This window comes from Melopsittacus undulatus, chromosome 10, assembly GCF_012275295.1.
Source record: "Melopsittacus undulatus isolate bMelUnd1 chromosome 10, bMelUnd1.mat.Z, whole genome shotgun sequence".
NCBI lineage: Eukaryota > Metazoa > Chordata > Aves > Psittaciformes > Psittaculidae > Melopsittacus > Melopsittacus undulatus.
Genome location: NC_047536.1, coordinates 28,000,603 through 28,028,487, shown reverse-complemented (window position 1 = coordinate 28,028,487; position 27,885 = coordinate 28,000,603). Strand labels below are relative to the sequence as shown.

General features: G+C 43.2%; 1 protein-coding gene across 1 annotated transcript in view; it reads right to left on the bottom strand.

Annotated features, from left to right (window-relative positions):
* Positions 1 to 27,885, bottom strand: part of NFATC2 (nuclear factor of activated T cells 2) — a 94,800-nt gene that overhangs the window by 10,951 nt on the left and 55,964 nt on the right. Inside the window, exon 9 of the mRNA XM_034066996.1 lies at positions 27,016 to 27,711. Within this exon, the coding sequence (XP_033922887.1) occupies positions 27,016 to 27,711 (696 nt within the window). The remainder of the gene's footprint in view (positions 1 to 27,015; positions 27,712 to 27,885) is intronic.

Below are 27,885 nucleotides of genomic sequence, written 5' to 3'. Positions count from 1 at the left end.
ATTTATCTCAGACAAAGTAAATTCTATGTATTATGCAAAGCTCCATCTCATCCCTGTATGGATGTCTGCTGAGGTGGGCTGTACTCCTCAAGGACTAAGTATTCACACACATCATGGCTAGGTGCTTGCTTGATGGCAGGACAGGGAGCTTGCATATCCAGGTACACTAAATTCTCCTGAAAGGACCTTGCAGCTTGTGCCATGCAAGGCAGTTTCCATCCCTCCATGGTCAAAAATCCCACTGTTAACAGCCCAGAGTTTAGCTCTAATTCCAGCCTCTTGGAAAGGACATCGATGAAAAAGAATGGCTGAGAGCAGAACTCCTGCCTTCTCCTGCTTCCCAGCTTTCTACCTGCCACAATCACCTGCAGGCTTCTACGAGCTTTTTGGGTGAATTCTTGCTAATAAAGCACGTATGTGGGGTATTTGGTGTGCTGCCGCTCTGCAGTGCAAGCAAGCAACCAGTGGGAGGTGAGGTTGGTCCACTTTCAGGCAAAACCCCTCCTTCAGCTCAGTCAGAAGAGCTTCCTGTTTGCTCTACCCAGGAAATGAGAGGAGCAGGTCTTCAATGGAAATTTTTCACAGCCTCAGCTAAAAATAGCAGTGAGGTAAAAGAAGTGGGCACCCACTCTTACAGGGTCATTTCCTTTCTAAAGACAAGTGGGCTGAGACTGCAGGCTGATCTATTTATCAACACGTTTGTTTGAGCAGCCAGCGTGCCAGAAGTGCAGTGTGTGACTGAACACATTTCATTTAACACAGCCACTGCTGGTGGAAATATCAGAACCAACAGTCATCTTCGTCTAGGAAGGGTTAACTAGTAAGTGAAAAACGAGCAGGTAATTAAATGGAGTTACCATTAATTACTGCAGCCTTTTGAGGGGCCTGGTTTTGGTTCAGTTTCTCAGCCTGAGCTTTAGGCAAAGTGAAATCCATTGTGCAGCAACAGCAGACCACAAGTCTGGAGCCCAGCTAAGTGCAGGGACCTCCGCAGGCTGGCTCCAGGCAGGTTAGGTGGTGTGGTAAAAGGCTTACTCAGCCTGCAAGCTTCACTTTCCCTCCTGTGTGCTGCATGGGAGGTCAGCAGTGGGTTTTGTGGGCTGAGGTTATAGGGGTACTATAGTCTGAAAAGACCTGAAGAGTTGCATGGGAACTGTATGAAACATTAACCCCATAGATGGGCTGCAGGACCATGCTCAGGCACAGCCAGGCTCTCTCTGGGCAAGCTCTTACAGGAAGCAAATTGGGGTTTTGTTGTAAGCATTTGAATAACCAGAATGCTTCCTGTATCAGTGAACATCCTGTAGTCATCCTGAATTTCACTGAAAGCCAAGTGGTGAGGGAGTTAGGTGGAGTTTAAGCTGGGCAACACTAATCTGGGAGCTCTAAGGGAAAGATGTGTAAGTCAATAATTGTCCCAACACAAAAAGTCCTAATCTACAACCAGAGCCCCTAAATCTAATGAATATATAAACATAACAGGAACGGATCCCAGGGCAAGTATCTCTCTCATATCTTGGAATCACCTCCAGACCAAGTCTAGTGAAATCACACATCTTTGATGATATGCTCCAGATCTGGGAGCACATGGATCCAGATCCAGGTGTAATCTCAGTGATTTGGGCTTCAAAAGTAGGTTGAACAAAATCAGTATTCTGAGACATATCTAAACTTCAGAGGAAGCTGAGCTCATGTACTGAACTTGCTATTCTGACCTCCCACCTAACCATGCTTGGTAGCATGGTTAAAATGTATTCCAAGTATCAGTTCTCATTATTTGTTCATTGCTACCTGAGAAGAAATGGAGATGATGTGATTAATAAATAAAATATTGTTATTTAAGGTGCCTGGCATGTGGCAGCTCTAGAGCACACAGCTATTTGTCTATTTAAAGGACAGAACTGATTAAATGGAGCCATGAGGACAGAACTGATTAAATGGAGCCATGAGGACATATGCAAAGATAATGAAAGATTAAATAATAAAAAAGGATATTGAAACTACAGCTGACCAAGGAAATACCTAGTGAGGCCTGAATCTCTTCAGCATATCCTCTGCTAGATACTGCTGTTGTATACATACTACAACAGCCCTGGTGCTTGGAGATCCCCAAGTTAACTGAATGCCAGGGGCTGGCTGAAATCATGGGAGAATGTCTGCGTTCTTCTAATCACTCATTTTGATGGGCTAGAGTCAGCCTCTGAGGCTCCAGTCCTCAAAGACATTTAAGACTCTAATTCACATCCTCTCAGATAGAAATCTGGAGTGTATTCACTTGCGGGATGATAGTGGGTTGTATTAAATACCGAGCTTCAACTAGTAGTCCAGAGACAAAAAACAGCCTCCAATTTTAGCTGGCAATGAGTCAGGCTCCTTGTAATTGATTACATCTATGCACACACAATCATCAGCATGCATGCACACACATTCACACACGCATCGGAATAACAATGTCACTAGCGTTATTCCACATGTATGTCTGGAGTAACACCGATGAAGTTGATGCTGTCACAGCACTATACCCGTGGCAGTGGCTGGGGTCTTGTGCCCTTTGGGGATCCTGCAAGACTGAGGGTCTCATCAGAGGAGGCAAAGCTCAGCTCCAGTGGGCTCCTCCCTGCACCAGGCAGGGATCCTGCGATATTCCACATTTGTGCCACTCACATGGCCAAGAAGCGTTTTACATGCAAAGCAAACACAAGGCACGCAGGGAGGAACTAAAGGCGTAACAGGGGCTGGGGAGGAAAGTTGAACCCTGAATTTTTAGTGTGCCCTCCAAACGTGACCACGCAAACCATGGTCCTAACACAGTTCTGGATGTTGCCAGGGAAGAATAGGATGCTTTAGCCCAGCATGCACAGCCCCATCTCTTGTTCCCTGCCCACCAGGCCCCAGCTACTTCAGGACAGCTCTGTTGTACACAAGTGGGGAAGAAAAAGAATGATAAAAACCTTTAAGCCAAATAAAAAGGGGCATGACTTTTTAATTATAAAAAATAAATAAAGGTTAAGAGAAACACACAGCTGGAGAAAAGGCAGAAAAACACTAATTACCTTTCTTTTTGATTGCTTGGATCAAAGATCACAGCCATTCTTTCTCATATAATGTTTTGTATCCAGCTAAGGTGTGTATCTATCAGCTCTGAAAAAGATTTGCAAAACCATTTTTGAGAAAAAAGGTAACCTTTGACCTGTGTTGCAAGGTCAAATGTTACAGTTTTCAGCTACTCTTTCATTTGGTGGTTTAATTTATTAAAAGGACATTTCAGCATATACCATACATAAGGCAGAACTTAACCGCTGACCTTTTTGTTTGCTCAGATCCAGCACTAGATTTTACTTTTTCCCCCTCTTTTCTCAACTGATATTATCTAAAAGTAAGTATGCAAAAAATTACACTCCTGAACTGATCACAAAACATGCAAAATGCTGATAATTTGATCTGAGACTTCAGAGGCACAGGAGGTCCATGCTGGAAGTCAGGTCAAAGACTAGTCACTGCCTTTTGCAAAATTCAGTTACATTAGCATCTTAGTGGCCCAAATCAAGCATGACACGTTTATGCGAGATCGAAAGTCAGTCCCTTTTAAATAAGAGATCTAACCACAGTGGCCATGTAAAGCAGACTTTGCCGTAATTGTAGAACAGGAAAGATATGTCCAAAAAAATTACGAAAGTTACAGTCTTTGCTTCCAACAGAAATAAGGTGATTTTTATTTCTCATAAAATGGCAATATTTAAAATTCTGATTCAGTTTTGTCTGATCTTTTTAGATTTCTTTTAAATTCATCACGAGAGCATTTGGCACGTCTGCAAAACCATGTGGAAATTAAAGAAGTTGCAATATTAAGGAGGGAAAAGTGCCTCTTGAAAACTAAACTAGTTTTGAGTGCAAGATTCAGAAGTATCTTTGCTGCTGGATTTCAGGTGACTATATATAGAAAAGAAATATTTTACTTGGCTCCCACAGATTGCACACTGGAACCTACCACTCAGTACACAGCCTATTTTATATTCTGCACCCTGGAAAATCAGCTTTTGCACATGCAAGCAGAGGAACTAATTGACTGGTAAATACAAACTTAGGTGTATCAGGCACAAGGAGCCCAAACCCAACAAAGTGTGTTGGGGAAAAACACTGGGTGCATATATAGGGGTTGCTTTATAAATCAACAGCAATGAAAGGCTTTTTTTTCTGGAAAATGAAGACATAGAACAACTATGAGGCACTTGGCTGTAAAGCTTTACATTTACTTTTCTTTGCATCAAAAAAAATTTACTCCTATTGAAATAATGCCCATAGATGCACTCCACATCCTTCCTTCCTTGTGCTGCTTGTAATCTATGAGGTCTGTGTAAACTCTATACCTCTTCTATATCATCCAGCCCAACAGCAATCAGGTCATCTCCATGAATTTAAGCAAACTCTTGGAAGATGTTCCTGATCTCTAAGTGGCAATTCAAGTCCCATGATGCAATTTTGCTATAATAGATTCAATAGACTCAAAACCCATTGGCATCTTTCCATGAATTTAACAGCATAACATAGATATCTGATGGAAAACAGGATTGAAATAAAATGCATATTTTTGGCTGAAGCCTATCCCAACTGAAATCAATATCTAAGTTCCTTGTGATTCACAGGATCTGGATTTCACTGTTGACATTTACATATCCTTCCCTTATATTTCAATCTAGTTACAGAGTAAGCTGCACAGATAAAATTATCAAGTATCTATGGTACTATCCTACCCAAAATCTTTAACAGGAAGCTGTGTGTGCCTGTAAGAAAAGAGCAGAAAATAAAAGATAGTATTTCTGCTAAAAACAAATTAAAAATGATCAGTGTCCTAAATGCACTACACAGCAAAACTATCAAGGAAATAACACACAAATCTGTCTGTGACGCTACCCCAGAAACGGTAAGGATTTTCTAAGTACTTTCACTATTACCAGTGCAATTCCAGTAAAGATCAACAGCCTGTGTTGAAAAAAAAACAAGACCTAGTGGTTAAAGCAGAAGACTGGACAGTGGGACTCCAGGGCCTGGACCTCTCCTGGATCATCATCTTGCCATATGGCCCTGGTCAAGTCCGTGGGAGCCCTGAAGGACCAGATTTATTATTGGTTTGCTTTGGTCTGAAAAACGCAGAAGGACTGTGAAGGTCACACTCAGGAAACTTCAATAATACATGCCTGGATAACAGAAAAAAGCCCAAAATGATGACATGCATTGAATGAGCCTATACTAAATGTGTGGATGTAGTAGAGAGCAATCATTTTCTGAAGTCCCTACAGGGATGTTTTAAAGTCCTTAAGTAGTTTAGATCTCAAACTACCAAAGGCATGAAGTACTGAGCTCACCTAGGCACTCTAAAAAATACTAATAGGCAACAATTTAAGTTACCAGCCTAAAACCGTTAAACTTATAAATGCCAGTCAGTGTTGCAGTCCTCATCTCTAAAAATAAGGTCATAAGTATTTCTATTAGGAAATTGAGCCAACATAGGTAACAACATTTTGGAGACAGTGGCCTGTTCTGAGTTTGCTGTGTGGCATCTAAAGTCAGGAGACTAAGGAGCATCCCTCAGCCCTGGATGCCTTGTCCTGGGAGATGCTGGGGTATCACTTGTGAGAAGCTTCACAGATGTTCTCTCCACTGATTGTGCAAGAAGTCTGGGACTGGTATCCCCAGACAGTTGGTAGCCTGAATAACTTCTTTTCGACAAGCAACCCTTTGCTTTTGTTTATTCATACATTATCTTCGGACAGAAGTTCTTACTCCACAGTTCCCTCCAACCAAGTCCTCCTCAGCAACGCAAAGCAAAGTGACCAGTTACAAGGAAAGGGAAACAAAGCAGTCTGCAGCAGTGGAGATAGGTGAAATGTGTGCTGCTCTCCCTGTGCTACTTGCTGCACACAGAGCTGTTGGGTACCTGTCCTAGTTTGCCATGCTTCACTTCAGCTTGTTACACAAGTGGCCACAGTCTTGTAAATCAGTAATAAGTTGCACCTGAACCTGTAAGTGATTAGCAAAAAACCATTACACTTCCATGGCCAGAGGACTTTCACACAGTTAATCAGTTAAAAGAATTGGGTGTTAACTGGTTGTTTAGTTCCCTGGAAAACCAGTTTACTGAGACCCTGTAGCAAGAGGACTGAAATCTGAAGTGCAAGGAATATATGGGAGAATTATATATCTTACAATTCACATACTCTCCTGGAGAAAGAGGTACGAAATGTTGCCCTAAAATGAGCTGAATGGAGGACTTCTAAGGCTGAGCTGGTGCCATTTGTGCTTTCAGTTATTTAATCCATTTGATCCTTGTTTGAGTCTATTGGAAATCAGTAAGTTAACTTTTCTAGGCACCTTCTTCATGAACCAGGAAGCTGGGGTTCTGTGGCACTCTTGCAGGACACACATGCATGAGCTTTCTCATTCTGGGCTGTTGGCTCAAACAGCAAAAGAAAGAGCAATTTTTGCTCCAGAGTGTGATTTCCTGTTTGTTTGGTAGATTTCAGTATTTAGTCATCAATTTTTTTATCAGAAGATTCTAAGGTAGGTGCAAACCCTGCCTACACATTGATTGGAGGAGGAAGCCACATCAGCTGGCGAGCAGGAAAGTGCACCTTCAGGCACAATTTCATGCCCTTTCACTCTTGCCCCCTTAGGCTTCAGCATATCACTGTGAGAAGCCCTTGGAGCCCATATGTAGGCTCAGTCCCTCTGGTACAAAAACCCTAATTTGGAGAAGCTGCATCTTAGTCACTGCATAAGTACAATGGGAAGAGGCATGCCATCAAACTGGGGTGTTTCTTTAAATCTTATTCTCAGAACCTTCTTTCTGCCTGGCCCACTGTACTGCACATACTAAAAGTGAACACATTCAGGGTGGCACCCAGTGCCAGGCATTGCCAATCTCATTCACGGGTTACCTGACAAAGAAACTGGCTCTGAATATTAACATTGACACTGCTGGGAACCACATGAATAGGAAGCAAAAACTCTTGTATTATTAAATTTGCTAAGATGATGATAAATATCCTGTTTATTTACTAGATAAACCCTTTAAATCTGGTTAGTCACTACATGTAAGGCATAAAGGAACTGCAACAATATGTGCAGTTCTTTTATGAGTGTCAGCAGCTGCTCTGGGATGTGTACCTTGAAAGTGGAAAACTAGATCAGCCTGGGTGTCATGAGGAACTCCAGGCCACCGTGGATTCGGTTTGTAGTAGCTTTCCATAACAAAGTCTTTTTTTAACTGACTTTCTTTCTGCTCACATATATTTAGATATGACTTTCATTCTGCAGTGCTTGGATGCCAGATAGTTTTGGCTGAAATTGCAAGGGAAGGGACACGTGTTTGAGTCATGCAGTTGGCTCTCTCTAGTTGATAGGTAGTGAGTTACTGAGAAGAGACGAAGCTTGTATTTAATTTTAGTTAACCAACTGAAATATCCCAAGTAGAATATGTACATAATAAATAAATATACAGAACATATACCAGAAGGGGAAGGAGTTCATCTTCTTAAACCACATTACTTGGCTAAACCAATACAGGAACATTAGGCTGATGTACTGAAGCTGAAGAAAGTCTTCATTTTGCCACTCCTGACTCTTGATTTAACTCTGCAGCAGCTGCTGCTGCAAAGTACAGGGGTGAACTGTTTGCATATTCACTTATGTGTGCACGGTGTGGACCTTATGAATTTGCTACATAAATGCTGAGATAAGCAGTGGCATTTGGCATTAAGACATATTTCTTTTAGATTAGAAACAGCAAAACCAAAGGAGGTTGGTGATGACTTCCTACAGTACCTTGCACCTCAGGGCTTAAAAGCTAATGAAATTGATAATAGATACCACAATGCCTCTAAAATAGGAACTGCCGTCAGGAAAAGCACACAAGCAGTGGCACTATTTATTCACATGTCGCTTTGCAGTTTCATCATTCTCTTAGACTTAACCTATTTACTAAGAGGAGATATGAGTCATTCAGCAAAATTCTTCAATAAAGAAGAGAAAGAGAATAAATGGGAGAAAGCTGTTTTTTTACAGGAAATAATTTGGGGGTAGGAACTGAAGAAGAGTTACAGCATGTTCAGGATTAGCTGAAAGAAACAAGAATAGGCAACGCTGCTGCTTCTTTATTTCTGTCACAAAGGAGCTACCAGAACAAATATTTAATTGAGGGGAAACAAACCATTTAACAAGTATTTAATTAAGGTGAAACAAACCATATTACCCTTCCCTTTAGGCAGTTTTGCAGGGGATGAACAGTCCATAATATAATCTATTTTCCTCCCTTGAGCACTAGCGCTTATGTCTAATAATCCACAAAACTATTTATTGGCTCTAACTCTCTGGCATCTTATCTTCTGCTGTGTCTTAACTTTGCAAGCATCCCCACTGAAGGGCTTGTGCATTCTTGCAGAATCTGAGCCTCTCCAGCAAACTGGGTTTCCCTCTGAACATGTCTGAACTGAATTTTGAGCCTGGTTCTCAGGAGAAAACAGCCAGCAGAAAATCACTGTCCAAGGTAACAAGGGAGACAGATACACGAGTGCCTATGAACAATTCTGCCAGACAACCAAACTCTCCTCTGGAACCAGTATGCAAATAACCTTCTGCTTGCAATTACTCTGCTTTCACAAACAACTTTGGAACGACGAGTGTGAAGAAGGCATATGTTTCTTATGTGCTTTATTTTAAAGAGGACTATGGGCAGTAGGCACACTGTTCCTAGTGAAAAACACATGAAATCACTTTTGTACACAGACTATTTTTCTATCATGACTCCACATCCTTCAGCAAATGAATGTTTGGGGTAAGATTCATCCCCCCCTTTCTGCTAGGCGTTGAATGGTCAGCACTGTTTTAGGAGCCCTGGTTGCCTCCACAGGCAATGGGAAGCAATGGGCACCACTAGAGAGGTCTGCGGGTCTTGGCAATGGGAGTCCAGGACAGCCTAGCCCTAACTTTGGGGCTACAGTTATGAGTCCCAATTTAGCTGGAAAGAATCCAGACCATTAAATATTTAAGTGGTTATTGACAGAGTGTTATAATTCACATATAACAATGTCAAGGAGGTGCCACATACAAGATATTCTGTGTCTGCCCACATCCATCTGTTAACTTTTATTTTGCACTTTGGCTGCCAGTCCTCTGAGGCAGGAACTGCTTTTTTTTTCCCCTTTGGAGTCAACACAGCATCTGCCACAACAGAGTTCTCATTTATGCAGGGTTTCTAACAGAAAATAATGTAGTAATGAAAGTAATACACAATACTATGGAGTATATGTACAAATCGGAGACCATTATGAACAGACAGAGCAAACTAATTGTAAGAGACACCTGTAACTACAAAAAGCAGTGCAAAAGACTATGGGCTCAGATATTGCAATGGACTTTGCATCTCGCCTCAAAAAGGCCAGGAACGTCTGACAGTAAATAGCTTGAGAGAATAAGAAAAAGGTATATGCATCAACCAAGGACTTCAAACTTTCAATCTGAGTCAATGGCACAAACGAGAAAACTACTGTTCTCCAAAAGACAAAAAGATAAAAGAAAAAGAAAGAAATAAAAGGATTTCATTACCAGACATAGAACTGAGCTCCTTGATGTCCAATAGCTGCCGAGGTGACTATCTTTAGCTGAAGTGCAGCTGGCGCTATTGAAGTTGGGCAATTCCCAACCTCACCACAACAGCAATAACCTACATTTGTTCAAAAATTAGTCCTCAATTATTTCCAGACCTCACATCCCAATTCCAGATCAAGACATAGGAACAACCACCCAAAGAGACTGCCCCAAGGAATCCTTCCCGGGATTTAATGATGAGCCATCCCAAATTTTCCAACTGTGAGGTCTGAGAGCTGTGTGTATCCCCATGCAACCCAAGCAGGAGGTGAAATATTATGCTCCTTGCAGTGTCTCAAGGGCATGCTGCAAGACACTGTAAGTACCTGGAAAGACCATTCTAATCACTCCCAAGTTCTCATCAGCTGTATGACAACGTTCTTTCTCCTACACAAGTTTGCACAGACAGCTCACAGGCTCTGCATTTGTAGTTCATATTGAACCTATTACTTTGCATTTAACCATCCGTTGCTACACTTCCTGGGTTAATTCCAACCAAACAACGAAGGCTTTGGAACCACATCATGATAAAACACCCTCTTGCCTAAAATAAAGATAAATCTTGCTTATGTTTGATATGATCTCATCTGACTACAGAACACATTCGGAAGCAACTGGCAGGCCATCTGCTCTGAACACAGACTGAATGGGAATACTCTTTGTCCTGAAGTTGGGGAACTAGCCACAGACAGCTGGAAGACACAGCAGTAGCAAAGCTAAAGGCCAAGATCACAGTAACTCTTTCTGAGTGGTCCTGGAAGGAGAGTGACTGCCAACAGCAATGAAATGCCACACCTAACACCACACAGCATAATGAAACCGTATAAAGCCACCAGACACCTTCCACAAGGGCAGATTTTGGTAGATAACTCTCAACTAAATCACTGTGAATTATACATCTAGCCATTTTGTAAAAAAACAAATACACAAAGAGAGAAGCATGCATCACCTCTCAGAATCTGGCCTAGGCTGTACCCAAAGTTTCCTAACAGATGAGATGGTACAAGTGCTTGGGAACACCAATAGAGGATGTCCTGTGATAGGAACTGGGGGTTGTCCTTTAGGATACTGATTACAAATGGGACGATTTTTGCAGTAGTAAAGGCTGATTCATGGGAGGGGATGTAATGCTGACTCCTATCACACTCTTTGCAGCATTGTCATGGTTTGAGCATGTTTTGAGGGTGTTTTTTGTTCAAGGTTTTTTTTTTCCAGCCAGGTGGGAGGGGAGTCCGGGAGGAAGGAGAGACAGGACACCTGACCCAGGCTAGTCAATGAGGTATTCCATACCATAGCACGTGATGCCCAGGAGGCATACTGGGAAAGAGAAGGCTGGAGGGGGGAGCTGTGGAGGAAAATGGAGGAAGGAGCACATGGTGCTCGGCCGGGCAGGGTGGAGTGAGTTATGGGTCGGTGGCTGGTGGGGTGTTGTATTCTTTTAACTTGCTGTTTGCTGTATCATTATTATTTGTAGTAGTAAATGGCAGTAGGGGTTTTGTGTTATGCCTTAGCAATTAAACCGTTCTTATCTCAATCCGTGGGGGCTACATTCTTTGGATTTTCCTTCCGAACTCTCCGGGAGTAGGGGGACTTGGTTTAAACTACGACAAGCATCATCACGAGGAAGGCTCACAGTGTGTCTGTGCAACACCATGTGACTTCACCATCACCACTATCATGGAGCGATGCTGCACAACACTCCTATATTCTCTAGGGAACAGCTCTGATGGCTGACTACCACCAGCTGCTATGCTTTGCTCAATGTGTAGTTGAAGGACAGTGATGATGGCCATGGTGAGGAGAAATCCAGCTGAAGCAACAGGACAGCTGTCCATCCTAACCTGTCCTCCCCCATAAACTATGAGTACTGGCTCTGAGCTGTAGTATGTGCTGCAGAGCCTGTCCCAGCCAGCACTGGTTCCTCAGCACTGCCGGACTGCCTGGCAGCAACTGCATCTGACACACTGGAATTACCTGCTGGCCACAATATTGCTGAGCCCAGCAGCAGCAAAACAGGCTGGTGCCTGGTAAAGGGGAAGGAATATTCTAGGTACTACAAAAATGCCACCTAAAAATGAAAGTAATTTACTGTTGGGAAAGAATAAACTACCCCAGAAGCTTTCCTTTTTCTGCTAAGAAGGTAAAAATGTGCTTGAGTTTAAGCAGGTGGCTAAGCCATAGTGATTTCAGAGCAGGTTTATGCTGCAGTGAGTGCTAGGAGAGGGCTGAAGGAGCATCATGGAACTAAAAACCTCCCCATTGTGAGCTGGGAGCAACCATTAACATTGGAAGAGTCCCATCAAGCAGAGATCAGTTATGCCTCACGGCCAAGCCAGCAGCCAAGATCGCTGTGGGGCCCATCAACACAGAAAGTGAGGGGGGAACACAATCCACCCTGGCTATGCCACAGGTCACACAAGAGGGCTTTCCTCTCAGTGGGTCCCCTCGACATGACTGAAATCAACCCTAAAAATAAGAGCACAGTTTATATTTGGGCTGGAATTCACCACTGTTAATAGCAATAGCTAGCAGAGTCTCCAGAGAGAATTTGGTCACTGTGATCCTGGTGGAGATCTGAAGGATGATCGGAATACAGATGGCTGCAGTTGGCCACAAAGAGGCAATTTGTACAGTTCAAGGCAGCGATCGTCTCCAGTAGGAACTCTTGCCCCTCTCACCATTTGTGATAGGTACCCCCAAAACATCCCCTAGTTGCATTTCTCCATGTGCAACATACTAGTCTGGTCCTGCCACTGCACTGGGGCAGCATCAGAAGGGGGACAGAGAGCAATGTGAGAGTGGCTGGTTTGGGTTGGGCTTCTTTCTTATTTTTTGTGGATTAAGAAATGTCATCTGCATCCAGCTGTTAGTATTCTGGAAATCTGCTGGGTTTTGTTTTCCTCATGGGCTCAGTGTGGCTGATGCTCCAGCTGCAAAACTCTTGGCAGCCACTGAGCCTGCTTAAAGCAACTGTACATGAAAAGCCACGTTCTGGCTAGCACCTCCTCTCCTGGGAGCACCCAGGGGCTCCCCTTGGGCAGCCTCCTCATTGCCATAATGGGAATGCTGCTTAACTCCATCACAACCACATCAGATGAGAGTGCACATCAGAACTGCACAAATAAGTATCTACATCAAATGATGTGGCAAAGAATATATTTTAGTTGCAGCCAACAGAATCCTGACCCTGACTTCTGAATGCTTGGCAGTGCTCACACTGTGAACTGCAGCATAATAAATATACTGTGAATTGATAAACTTCCAAAACACTACAGCATTGCTATAGTGTTTTCTATATATTTCCTGCCTTTTTGCAGTTTGTTTTTTTTAAATCCCATATTGTCATATCCTTGTTTTGTATAAAAAGACCATGATTCAGCAACAGGGCAGGTATACATGAAAGAGGGTAATGCCTTTTACCCTTGCACCTTTTCCTTCCAGTATGCTTCTCCCATGCCCATTTCAACTGCTTGCTCTCTCTCAAAGCCACAACAATCCTCTCTTCTTTCCCTTTACCCATAGCAGACACCCCTGCTAGAGGTGGAGAACAGGCAGATCCAGAGTGCCTACAAGAGAGACTGCAGTGTCTTAGGAGGAGGTGGGGGCTTGCTGAGACTGATTTTCAAGGAACAAACTTTGAATGAGGTGTGCATTGTACACGTGAAAAGGCAAAGTTAAGTGATAGGGTTTTATTATTTAAATAATTCTTCCATTTGACAGCTGAAGCCCAACCCCCCCCATTTCCATCCACACAATTCTAATCCCGTGCTCAGTTACTCAGTGACATGGACCATTACTGAATAGTCAAGTAAATCAAACCACTACTAAATGTAGCCTGCTCATGTAATTGCCCTTTATGTTTCTTTCCCTCCCAAGCAATAATGGAAGCCACGTCAGGTGATTAATAACCCATAATAATTATATTTACCAAGTAAGCTATAAAAGAAAGTGTAAGTGACACAAAAGCATATTTGCTGCAGCAGAGGTGTTCAGTGGTGTGCCAGGGGAAGTGCTTCACTGGCAGGGTTAGGACAGGCCCTGGAGGCAGTGATGCAGTGCAGGGCTGTGCTCCTGCCACCCTGCCTCTGTGTGCCCAAAGCTCCAGGGGAAAGGGCTAGACAGAAATCCTCTTTTGGGAATCCCTAACTCCTGCAAAATGATGAGCACATTGTAGCGGAAGTTAAACAAAGAAGAAAATACTTCATGTGAGCTGCTTGTACAGTCACTAAACCAGTAGAGAGGGGAATACTTTAATTTCCCTTTTATCCGGAAAGAAAAACAACCTAAAAACAAAATAAAAATAACCCTATTACCTCTTTTAAGGGTTGGAAAAAACCTGTCTGAGAAGGGAGATAGTTGAAAACACCTCATTGAAGTGTGTGCTGTTTTCCATCCCCCATAAGCAGGCCTTAGTGTGTCTTTTACCACGGCTGGCCTGGATGCAGTGGGAGAGACGGGGCGAGGAGCAAGAGGACGTGAAGTTTGCTGTGCTGTCCAGAAGATGAAAACACTACTGCTGTTTATAGAGGGAAACCCAATTCGTCAGCCCAAATGAATTCCTGTGCTAATCCATGCAAGCTTCATGTTTTCCACCAGCCCCAGCCACTGTAAAGACTATCTTTAGGAGGCACAGTGTGTTTGGAAAGGAGCAGCTGGAAAGAGGGGACATTTATGCCAGCTTGGAAGGCGTTCTGGTATGGAAAAAGAGGAATGCTCTCTTGGGTCTCCCCACAAAATTAAAGCATCTTCATCCAGAGTAAAATGATGCCAAGCACAACAAACAAAAGCGGCTTTCCCCAACTCTCCTGGGCAGCCTCACTCCAGGGTTCACAATGGTTTCCATAGAACTTGTTTTGCTATCATAACAAATTCAATCTATCCAGGCGTGATGGTGCGCACTGTTTTCTAAAGACAAAAAATTAATTTCCTTGCTTATACATCTGCCAAAACATTTTTGTCCAGGTGCCACAGACAGGGACTCCCCAGATAACCAGTGCATCTGCTTCTTGGCTGAATGCAGCGTGAAGAAAAAAATCCTCGAGAGGTTTTGGTCTGTGTGGCACTATGCGAGTTACCTCTGCTACAGTGGCTGGGGGAGAGGCTGCCCTCAGCTAATCACTCTCGTTCCTCAGCCTCTGATCCTCCCAAACTGAGCTGGCCTCAGCACAGTGTGCCTGTGTGCGGCAACGCAAGCTTCCTGTAATAAACCAGCCATCAACTGTGTGCATCTCTTGTTGCATACACAGAAGGAAACGAATGTCTTGTTATATTGACCACAATCTGTTGAAATGCTAGTAAATATTACAGTCTAGCTGTGATTAAGGGCTAGATTATTTGCATGGCCCGATAGCTGCACTGGAATGTCACATGCAGGAGAGGTTTCATCCAGCCTTTCCACAGAGACACTCACGCTCAGCACTGTGTTTTGAAAGGCAGAGATGCTTTTTGGAATGACAGGAAAAGCTGGAGGAGATTTAATGTCAACTAAGACCATTACCAGAACAGCCTGAACTTCTGGCAATTCTTAATCTAGATCTAAAACTTGCACTAGCTTTAAAGATGGGAAGAGCTATGAAATATAGCCAAGTATAAAACACATAGATATTAATTTCTAAGATAGACATAACAGTTTAGTGTGCTTTTTACTTTAATAATAGACTATAACATTTATACTGAGCTCAAATTTGTATTAAAATCAATGGCACTTTTTTAGAAAGGAAACATATCTTAAGCTATTTGAAGACATGAAGCTGCAGGATGACCTCAGGAGAAGAGTTCTCAGCCTACCTAGCTGAAAATCTCACCCTAGGGTTTGCCTGCTGGAAATCAAGATCTTAGGGTGCTTTCCAGGCAAGAAGACAGCATCGCTTTTAAAGCAAATGAAAATGTGTGAAGGAGAAACCAGACAAGAAAAATTTTAATGTAATTTTAAGAAAAAAGACCCACAAAACACAATGTAATTAAAAAATGCAGCTGCTAAAAGTCCTCCTTTGATTTGCCTCACCTCTGGTTTAAACCAAGTCAGTCTGTTCACTGTACCTACCCAATGCCTAGAGTGGCCAGTGTTTGTAGACTATTGCCAGCCTTTGCAAACATTAATTAGTACAAAATTATAATTACTTCCCACCCAGTAACTTGAATTGAGGGACTTCCCCAAGTCCTAAGGACAGGTTCCTCGGTTGGTGACCATTTATCTACAGAAATGCTGGGCCTTATTTTTACATGGCTTTGACAGACCCATGAAACACAAGGTTTAAGCACAGGTACAGCACTGCCCTGAGTGCCCCCTGCAGTACCTCTTCCCCTGAAAAGCAGCAGCCAAAGGCACTGCCTGGGGGCAAGCTGAGTGTACCAGAAACACACAGAGCATCTTAAGGCAGGTGCCTCTCAAAGTCAGGACCTCCACACTTTCAGAGAACAGCCCTGCTACCTCCTGCTAAGAATCAGAAACCCAAGTGGCTGATGAAGACCCAGCATGAGCACCAGGAGGTATTTGATCATAAAGGGATTGCAATGTCTGATACATCATCCTGCTTCCCCTGGCCTTGTGGCTACAGTCTCCTGGAACCAAGCTCTTACAAAATAACCAATGCTGTATTGCTCATAATGACAGATATTTAGCCCAGGGAGGTTTAACTGTCACAATACTTTCACCATTGACTCCCATACTTCTGAAGTGGCTCCCCCTTCATTTAGTCATTCTCACTCTTTCCAAAGAAACTTAGAAACCACCTAAATAAACCAGCACCCATTGAGACACTGCAAATGTCATAAGAGTCATTCATGTGTCTCACTATTTGTCCTACATTTGACTCAATTCATTCACAGATGATGAGGTCATACATCATTAAAAAACCAAACCAAACCACACCACAATTCGGGAATCTTTGACTGGACTCCTCTGGCATAGATGATCAAGAAGGAATGATTGTAAACTCACGCTCCTCTAATTTACTGCTGCTTTCGCCCCAGCCCAGATTATTTTTTGTGCATTAAAAGGGAAGGTTCAGGGTCCTTGCAAAAAGGCAGAGCAAGTCAACACATAAGCATTGAAAAAGGATTAAGCTGTGCTGTCACTTTGCTGTGACATCATCTGGCTCCTTCTTCAGGGCCTCAAGGTTTCCTGGTCATGCAGTGTGCATTGCCTGCGTGCACAGGCAGGTCTGGCACGCAACCACCGCACTGCCAGCACCCTCCCACCACCCGTCATTCAAAACATGCCCAGATGCACAGCTGGGTGGAAGCAAGGGACAGTCCGCTTTGACCTTTACTTCCACACCTGACAATTATCCACGCGGAAACATTCTCCCTTGGATGCAAACCTATCACTCACTCCAGCGTCCACAGGCAGAAGTCAATAGCACTGTTCTCACTACTTCTAGTTCAACTATGGTTTCACGCTAACAAAACTGTGTTTGTTCAGCTGAGGGCAGAGTTCAGCCTGTTTTGGAGGACAAAGTTTCCAAATTAAAAACCCACAAAAGGACACGGCACGATTAAAATGGGAACTGTGTGGATTAGGAGAACCTGCGGGAAGATGGAGAGTATTAGACCAGTTTCTCACTGAGTGAAATAGTGTTGCCCTGCTGAGTCACACAGACATCACTGTTGAAGCCCTTTGATCCTCAGTGGTTTTTCACTAGTTAATTGTAGGTGAAGATTTAACTCTTTTATACCTAACACTGGTTAAATCCAACTCAAGACCAAGTTTTCAAAGTCACTGCTATCAGGCCATTAGTCATTCCAGTACAGAGAGATCAGAGTTTTAATTGCCAAACAGACTGTAGCATTTCTAGTAGATGTGCACCTAAACTGGAGAACGTGAATGTTTGCAAAGTTGGAAGTACTTGCATTTAGGGCTTTTTATGCAGACCCCTTTCAGAGAGAGGATCCATCTGTGAAATTCACAGCTGGATGTATGCCCAGATTTCTGCGCTTCCCAAATTAAAGCATGGGGACTTGGAGTGATGACTCAGACACAACTGCATTGTTTATACATTTTAGGTTGGCTTTTACCTTCCTCTGGTTTCTTCTTGGTAAATACAGAAGAAAATACATTACAGAATGAGGAAAAAGTGTGAAAGCAGCAGCTGGTTGAAAATTCAAACTCAGAGCTAATATAGTGGGAAGGGAGTTCTGTGGTCTTCAAGTATTTGCTGCTCTCTCCCCCTGTCTCTGACTCTCCTATTGGCGCGACTACAGATGTGCTGCTTGTTTTTCAAATCAGAGAAGTAGGAATGACCTATTAGGTCATTTAGTACCTCTCACAGCCAGTGCAGGATTGTCTTCGTGTACATTTGTCCAGTCTGCTTTTAAAATTCCTCCAAAAACATACTGCATCCAAATTAGAGCTCAGAAGTCTCTTGGAACTGGTGAGTAAGCAGCACTGCAAAATGACTGCGGAGCATAAGGCTATACAAGCTTCTGCTGGACAGAAAAGCTCTCACTACTTAGAGTTCTCATAAGAATACTAACTTTGATGAGAAATTCATCATCATTTTTTTTAATTTAAAAGTGGCCAAGAATTTATTATTATTATTATTAATAATAATAATATTTTCATAAGAAACAAAGTTGGAAAAGCAAGAAGAAGAAAAATGGATTTTAAATCAATCACCTATAGGTCTTCATACTTGTGAGAGAAAAGATCTATAGAGACAACATGTCCCCATTAATTACCTGTGCTGCTTGGAAGGTTGTGGGCTTAACTGGAAAAGTTCTGCTTGTGTGAATAATGCTGAGAATCCAGCCATTTTTCTATAGTGGAAGACTTTCTAACTGACTTTCAGTTTGCACCATAACCAGACTGTACATCTTTAAGATGGCTATCCTTGCCAAGCATTTTATTTCACAATAGTTAGAGAAATGTCCAGATGTTGTCCAAACTTTTCAAAGCAGCAGGGCTCTTTTGCAGCTGCTCCCAAGATTTCAGAAGTGCAGTTCAAAAACGGCCCAAGATGCCTTTTCACTGCCCACTGCAGGAGGAGCCGAATCCTCCCAGTGTATTACATTGATCTTTAAGGGGAGAAAAGACTCCTACCCTTTTCCCACATTTGCACATCCTTAGCACTAACACAGGTTTGTAACAAATCAAACTGTGAGGAGCAGCAATGCCAAACCCAAGCGTTCAGCATTCATGACTCAGGCCTCTAATAATTATGAGATTGGTTTTAAAATCATGCAATCAATCCCCCACCCCCTTAACTTGCATAATTTTTGTCTGCCTGGAATTTGAAAGACCGAAACAACAAGGTTCATGTTTTTAATGGTTTGGGTTTTCTTGGACCAGACTTGAAAAGATCACTAAAAAAAAGTAACTCATGTATTTTGTAGCAGTCACCTGCACATGGACTCTTAAGTCACTATAAATATTCCAAGACTCACACTGAAACTGCAAAGAATTAGCAAAAGCTTCAAGCTGCCAGTTCACTGGTTATACTTACTCAATTACATCATGCGTATTTTAAAGGGGAGATAACAGGATAAACTGGGAGGACAAAGACGTACTTGGATACATGTTCCTTATGTAGTTTGAGGGAGGCTACAACTCCCCTCAGCAAAGTTTCTTTCTAGTCAGTGAATTCAGCCCATTGCATCACCTTTGCTGGAAGTTACTAACACTAGGATTCATTCTGAGATGGTCAACATCCAAAGCAAGCAGGCTAAGCTTGTGCAGTTATTGCCCATGTGAAAACCCCTTCTATCACACAAGCTGGAGCTACCCCCACAAGTTTAGCCAGACTAGCAGCACTGGCATTGCTGATGGAAACCCTCCTTCCAATGCAGACGCAGTCATCCCAGTACAAAAGCCTTTCAGTGAAACAGCCGGTGGTGGTTCCCTGACTTGGCATAAGCTGTGCTGATTCCAGTGTTTTTACACCAACAGAGCTGTGTCTATACAAGGGCTTTTACCATATTAGCTGTGTTAGCAAAATAACATAAAAAAAAGAAATCAACCACCTTAACCATTACAGTTATGTGGTACGCTCCTCAAGTGTGAAATAAGCCTTGTTAAAGGTTTACAGAGAGCACTTCTCTGGTTCATTGTGAAATGGTGAATTTAGCACTAGAAGGAGTTAACCCCCTTTTCCTGCTTTGCACAGTTCTGTTATAAGCCATTTCCTATCTGCACACTTCTTGCTTCTCATCTCCAAAGCCTGCATTTTCAGAAGATGTTGTCAAAACAGTTATGGTTTTGACTGGACTGAAAGAACTTCTGCATAAAGTACCCAGTGTCACCCTTACCTGCCAGGATGACCACTGACTCCTTTTCCTTACATCCTGCACTTGCTTATACAGCAGCTTTGCTCTGTCTCCAGTCTTTGCCCTAAGAAATGATGGTGTTCTTACTAAGGTGTTCCTTTTCTCAGCATGGCCAGTGCTGCCCCAGCTCCTGCACATCTGGACAACAGCTTCACACACCTTTGGTACCCTCACCTCTGCATGAGGGATGCAGCTGAGGAGACCTAGCAGCCTAGGATCCCCCCAGGCAAGTTACAGTTTTAGCAGTTGACTTTTTTCAACAGCTGTTGCAAGTCACTTAAAGGCTCTATGCCCTACTTCACCCATGTGTAAGAGCTGGGGAATAGCCTGTCTGCTTCTTTCTGCAGTGGGATTATTTTAATTCACTACCATTTCTCTGCACTGGAGGAATAGTGTCACTGGACTGAAAAATGTTATTGTTTTTATCCCTTTAAATTGAAAGTGGATTGAAGGAATAAAAGTAAATGTATGGTCTATTTTGGCAGATGTCCTCCAACACATGGGTGTCTATGGTCTTCTTTATAAGAGCTGTCTGCTGTCTGTGATTCAGACCGCCTAAGGAATGCCATGAGCATGGAGTAAATGGACAGCAAGTCTGGGAAAGGACTTTATTGTGGTTTAGAAGCTTTCAACTCCCAACTCCATGAACAAGTTCTTTATTTTAAGTAACTCTTTGCCAGTATTTCAAAACTATCACTGAAAAGTGCTTGATGCCTTCTGAAAACTGAGCGCTTTCTGCTGATAACAGTCCACTGGCGTAGCCTTCAAACAGTGGCATGCCTTCCACCAGCAAATGGCTAGAACTGGGGATTACTGACTTGGAGCATCAGTTCATGGTGAGACCCAGCCCACTGAGGCACCACGTACCCATCCTGCAGTGTCAGTTCTTGGCAGCTGTGCCCGTGGTCTCTTAATGGAGTCTGCATGTTCTTTTGAACAGGAAACGCTTTGTAACACAACTTGCCTGTGGGCACTTACTCCACCAATTAAAGATTCCTGAGCTCGAGAACAAAGAGGTGCCAGTGGAACTATGGTTTTAATCACTTGATTCATTTTCTTCCTTCCTCCACTGATTTCTTTTTCTCGCTTTGTTTTGGTTTGCATGTTTTTAGGCAGCAGGACAGGCGCTCAGAAACACTGCTGGGGAAAGCAGTCTTGAAAAGGGGCTGGATGCATCTGAGGTTTTGAACAGTAAATTGTTTCTAGAGGTGAAGAACAGCAGATGCCAGCCTGCCATAGCAATAAAAATACTTACTTCTCATTCAGGTATACAGGTGCTTTTATTTCTGAGAATCCATGGGAGTTTTAGTAACACAAATGAATTAAATGCTGAACTGTACTAGCAATAACAATATACTTTTACTAATGGTAAACTGAGGTACAGGGAAGTTAAATACTCTGCTCAGGCACAACCCAGGAGACCTTCCTCCTGATACACAGCTCTTCCAGCTTCTTGCCAATACACTACAGGTTTTTGGGAGCAGAACCACCTTTTTTTCTCTTTAAATACTGCCTCTAGAAAAGCAAGACTCTGACCTATGACAGGGCAGTCAGATCCTAACGCAACACAAACCTACAATAGCAGTGATCCAAAAATAAAGCATGGAGTGCTGTAAGGTCCCAGTAGAGAAAAGAAAATCTGGAATAATATGAGTCAGAGCTTCGAGAATGACTCTGATGAATACAGAGATTTGCTAGAGCATTTGAGCAAAATGCTGTAGAGAACGTATGTGCTTCACTCTTAGTCAAACTCTGCCTGCGCAGAAATGACCACACCTTCTATGGAAAGCAGTTCTAATTAAAAACAGAGCACGGCTCTTTTTGATGTAAAGTATTGCTCTAACTGAACCACAGCTCGTTTGCAACATTCAAATTCACTCCTGTCTAAAAAGCCAGGAAAGAGGAACATCCCCCTCCCCCCCTTCCCTGTATTGCTGGTTTACTTTGCACGGACACATGATGATAACAACTACAAACCAAACTAAAACATGCTCTTAAGCCACCATCTTCTGTGCATTCTGGGGACGAAATCAACCCAGTGTTAAGAGAGAAACGTGGCTTCTCTATGGCCAGGGTGAGGCCAGACCCCTGGCCCCTGCCAGTGCTGCTCCACTGCTCAATGCACTGAGGGCTTCAAACTGCACCATAATGCAGCCAAGGCTCCCCGGCACAGGGAAATCCCCAGCTGGCAGCAAGCTGACAGAGCTGGCTTCGTGCCATCCCCTCCTCCATCCGCTGTGCAGGGGCTGCGAAGGGTGAGCAGGATGCTCACAATGTGCTAGCACCCAAGCCAAAGCCACGAGGACCACGCTGGCTGCGAGGGGGAGGTCTGTGTCCTGCCTTTCCTCCTGGCTGTACTGACCCTCTCCTGTCATGCACACACGCACGCTGGTCTCCGCAGGGAACACGCAGGACCAGCACGGGTGAATGGGGAGGGCAGCAAGAGACCAAAGCCGGCAGGAAAGAGCTCAGCCCCGACTGCTGCTTACTCAAGGCTGACACAGTAGCTTTGATTCTTGGGTCCCCAGGAGACCCGGGGTTTCCTGGAGGTACACCCTGCTCAGGCTTGTGCCTAACAGCTACTGGCCTAAGGAGAAAAGAGCTGGTCAGAAAAGAAAGATTCTTCCTGAACATGGAGGAAAGAAGAGATTGAATTTCACTTTACACCACTCTGGGGACACACTCTGGATTTTCTTGTTGTTGAATGAAAGAACATACAAAAAATAATATAGGGACCTAGCTCAGTCCAAATGGTCTGGGATGAGGCCCACGGTTAGGGCAACAGCTGCTGCAACAAGCAGAACTGCAGAAATTAACACACGGCTCTTAGTTAAGGTGATTGAAAGCAATGGGTGATTTATGAGCATCATGCTGGGCACCCTGCAGATCCATTTCCTAAAGAACTATCTGCTGTGTCTGACATTTTCTGTGAAATACACGAGTGTACTATGAAGCATCTCTGCTGATCGGCAGACTGATAAACCACTACACAAGCAGCTGCCTTGCTTTCCTCCTCCCCATTAAAGACTGCTGGTGCACCAAAAATAATTTAGAGCTGCTGTACCAAGCAGACAGTTTTGAGTGTCAGATGTGGTTAGTTACTGTTTGAATAATGATGGTCGGTTTTCTTTGTAAAGTAAAAAGCATACGACATGACAGCTGAACTGAAAAGAAGAACTAAATCTAAGGCAGGCAAGTTGATAACGTTCAAGACAACAGCTACACAACCATTATTTGTATTTGGAAAGAGCCTTGTATCTTTGTGTGTTGCAGATGCGGAACTGTGGCACAAGGCAGCTGAGTGGCTTCCCCAGAGCTACACAGGAAACCTCTAGCCCTGCAGCATGAGCATGGGCAGGCCAGGGCATGGCCAGTACCCCAAGCTCTCTCCATCCTGCCCCACCAAAGGATTTTGGGCTATGCTGCAAGTAACTAAATTTCTAACTAGATTTGTACTTTAAAGTGCAGTCTGGTTGCTCTAAAAGTCCTGGGAGAACTAAGTTCTATTTGTCAGCATATTTCTGTGGTTGTTTGTGTAACTTTTACCATTGTGGGTGGCTTTGGTTTTGGTTATGAATAATATAAAGATGAGGCCTCAGCTGAAACATGCTGAGCACTCTCTCAGAGAGACTACAGCTTTCACTTGCATTTGAAGCTAATCACTGATTGCCAGCATTAGCCTGGACATCATGAAGGATCCTGAAGGATCTCCTGACCATGGCCTATCTTGACTTCTAGAGTATTTCCAACAGGAATGATCTCCAAGGCAGAGGTGTGGAACAAAATTTTCTCTGCTTATTTTTCATGAATAGTCCCTTCCTCCAGGGATTCATCTCACTACTATTTGATATAGTTGCAGATTAATATATTTTTTTTGATGAAGAAATACGGAGACGTATGGAGGAACATGTACATGAAGATACACGTGTGGCAATGTCTAACTTGTGTCAGTCTCCCTAATGGCTGCATTTCCAAAGGCAGCCTCTGGATTTCCAAAGCCTTCCTTCAGCAACCACACATTCTGTAATTCTGTTTGGGAGGAGAAAGCTGGAAAGGGGGCTGCATAGGCTGGGCTAGGCACCTCTTGCTCTAAGGCAGCACAAGCAAGAGGAGAACAGGGGCAAATACCTCCTTTCAAGAAAGCACATGGCAGGTCTCTACATCTGCGGCATAGTCAGAAATGAGCTACAGATATGCTAATGTTACCATTAAGGTAGCCAATATGGATTGTACCAGTTGTGCAGCTTCTGCACAAAGAGGTCCTCACACATGGAGAAATCTGCCTGAGAAGAAGGGTAGATATCTGCCAATACCTGCCTTAAGGTCCATGCTGTTTTGGCCTGACTGCTGATGCTATTCAGCCTTGAGAGGTGACAGCTTTGTGAGCTATGGTGACACATTTGACTGTCAATCCTCCTGTGGAGGTGGAACCAGCTTTTATCTTCACAAGGCAGGAGGTAAAGACAGGTTAAATGTGCCAAGTCCCCAGTATTACATACCCTATGAACCAGTGAAGGCTCTGAGTGAAGAAGAAATCATGATCTCAGGAAGAAGGAAAAATACCTTTTTATACAGAAGGGAAAGAAAGAAAATAATGCAGGGTCTTGTCAGCAGTGGCAGCAGGAAGCTGGTTGAGGTAAAGAGAAATAGCTATTGTGTTAGCTATGATGTGTTCTCTGGTCACTTCCAGAATGGCACAAAGATTGATGAGCATACCCACTCTGAGAGGCAACAACTTCAGGAATGAGGAACTGACAGAGCAGGGCTTGTCCCAGGTCACTCAAGAAGTTCGTGGCCAAGCTCAGAATAGAAGCAGAGTCCAGAACTCTAAGGCTGCACGTTGAGCATGAAGGCAGAGGACAAGAGTTGACGAGCAGAGGTCACAACCAGAGAAAGGGACCGAAAGCTGGACAGTCAGCAGAAAATACAGAGAAACAAGAACACAGAATGCGGAGGAAGATGGGGAAAGGGAAGAAGAGCAAAGGGAAGCGAAAGACACTGAAATGGTGATTACCTAGGCCTGTGCACCAGCAGCAGTGCTGTGCACTCATGCTAAGCTTGGCTGGGGGCCTATTATCTCAGTATCTATCCGTGAAAAATCACAGCAAGACCTAACAGCTCACTTTATCTCCGAAGAGCTTTCTGGATAAAAGGGATTTGAGGGTAAAGCCTCCGTAAGCCTTTGGGGGTGCTTTCCTTTAATGCTATAAAGCACAAAAATAAACTTTCTAGTCAGGAAAAATATGGCTTTTGTTATGTTCTGAGTCACTCTTCCCCAGAAGCAAACAAAGTGGCTTTTCAATTCAATTCCTGAACATTTCAGAATGAAATGTTTTGTGAAGTCCTAAAGCAAATCACAATTCTCCAAGTCACATTTCTAGCTAATGTAAATTCACTGAGGTCAGTAAAGAGACTGCATGAGACCACTCTTTCCTGGCCTGACTTGGGTGGCATAATTGATAAATTAATCTCCAGTTGAAATCAATTCAAGATGATCCAGTCACCCCAGGAAAAGCCTGGAATTTCGTTATTAACTTGATGTCATTCTGCCTAATGGCTTCTCTTAGCACAGAAGTCAAGCACATCCCTTGTGAGCTATGCTAGAGTTAGATGTTACTGTCCTGATTCAAAACCCAATGAAACTGATTTTGCAGTCCATTTTGAGAGTTCATTTAAAGGGACATAGGCTTGACTTTGAAGTCTGCTAGCTTTTACCTAAAGTTTCTTTCTTTTTATTTATTTTACAAGGCTTGTACCAAATATTTTTAGAAACATGGAAGAATCTCTTAGCTTCTCATATTAAAATTACCTTAAAACACAGTGTTCAATTTTAGTATTAGAAACACTATTTTGCTTTGTTACCGTGCTCCATTCCCTGAATGGGAAGTGGCTTTTATTTAGCTATATTCTTGCAAATCTCCTAAATCAGCCACTGCTAAAACCAGATTCAGCATTGCTCTTCAGAGGCAAGGGGACCAGTAAAAACTCTCTAGATTTTACTGTGATGGCACCAAAGCTACATCAACCACATCCCAAACACAGACTAAAGAAGAAAACCATCCAAAGTCTACTCTGCCCACAAAACCAGCAATAAAGACTGTACATGATACAACCACAGGGCACCCAGTACCTAAGTTGAAGAAAGTAAAGCTTTCATGGGCATAATTTCACAACTCCAGGTGAGTAACTGCAGTAAAAATTCCAAACTACTAGAAGCTTACAGAGCACATACCAGTACACATTCACAAGACCAAACCATGCATTCAGTTGCCTAGACTGAGAGGACAGCTGCAGTGAATATATATGAAATCAGGTTCATGCATAAGAACACTCCGTATTTGCAGCAACATCACTCTGCTCCCATGAAAAATGGTGTTGGGTTTGCTACTGGCCTTTATGATTTCAGCGTCCAGCTGCACGAATAACTTTGCATTGGTTTCCTCTTGCAAGGAGTGTACTTTAATAAAAGAACCAATCAACCAGCTTTCCAATAGCTGCCTACCTAAGAATAAGCAGGATATGTTCAAAGAAAGCTTTACTCTAACTTATATTCATTCCTAAAGGCTAAATCTGCTGGCTCACAGCAAAGAAACAGCATTGTTTTACTTATCAATGTCCTACTGTTCATCTAGAACATCTGCAATAGTTTTGCCTGCAGCACTACCCCATTCATTACAGGCCTTGATAGACTGTTCAATGGGCTTTTTTTTTGGGTACAAAATGTACAAAAGCATTTAACAAAGTGGACTTTGCCATGATATGAATAATAAAAAATAATTTAAAAGTGCATTTTCCTTCAGATTCTCCATTTCCCAAACTAACAAAATGGAACACCTTAAAACCTGACAGTTCCCTACATAGCATGAAGCAAGACAGCAGGGTTTCTGCAGAATACTGTGTTTTTTGCTTGGTTACCAAAGTGCACTGCCATCTACCAAAAATGCAGTTGCTGAAAACACCAAACTGCAGCATGACCAAACAGCAGATACCCACAACCATCAAAAGGAGGCCACACTGGTTTTGTGACAAGGAATAGGTGGGATTTATAAGTCCTAAACCTCCCCCCTCCCTCCAACAAACTAACCCATACAAGAAAAGACAATTGCTTACCATCATCCAGATATGCCTGATCCAGATTCTGTTCCTGCTTAATAGTGACTCCAGCTGGTAACACCTCTTTCTGGTCGCTAACCGGTGGTCCATTTTTTGCTGCTCGCTGGCCTGAGGCTGTTTGCTGCTGGATCACGGTAGGATATGAACTTGGACTTAACCTTTGTGCTTGACTGACCTGGGGCTGGCTGGATCTTGCAACGTTGGATGTAAAATTTTCACAGCACATGATGTGCTGAAAATCTTGGTGACTTCCACACCTCAGCTGCTGGTTGGTTGGAGAATAGTGAATCACTGGAGAAGACTGCTGGTTGCCTGGAGAGTGGTGGAGCACCGCTGAAGTCTGGCCTGGAGGACCAGCATGCACCAGCACTGACCTATGGGCATCTGAAATAGCAACTGGTGTAGCCATCAGGTTGGATTGCTGGTAGCCCAGTTGGCTTGGGCTAAGGCTCTTGCTTCTTTGGTATATTACAGCGGCTGGATTCTGCTGATGGTATCGAGACTCAGGAGAAGAAAGGCCTGAGCGCAACTGTTGGCAAGGAGCCATAGTGGCCACAAGACAGGAAGGGGATTCGGTGACCATTGTATGCTGTGAATAGTAAGGCTGTGTTACTGTTCCCAGACCACTGTGTACTGTATTGCAGATTAAAGCTGGATCATAGTCATCAATGGGCTCTGTTTTGATTGATGGTACTAGAACAAAGCATGCAAAGGATATTATTCGTAACAAGCTGATAAGAAACAGAGGTTTTCCTTGAAGTAATAAGAGATATAAGCTGTTTACAAGATTTGCATGTGCAAGCTCTTATCTCACAGGCACTGAGTTTAATAAATCACGTACATGCAATCATGGCAGAGTCTCTCTTG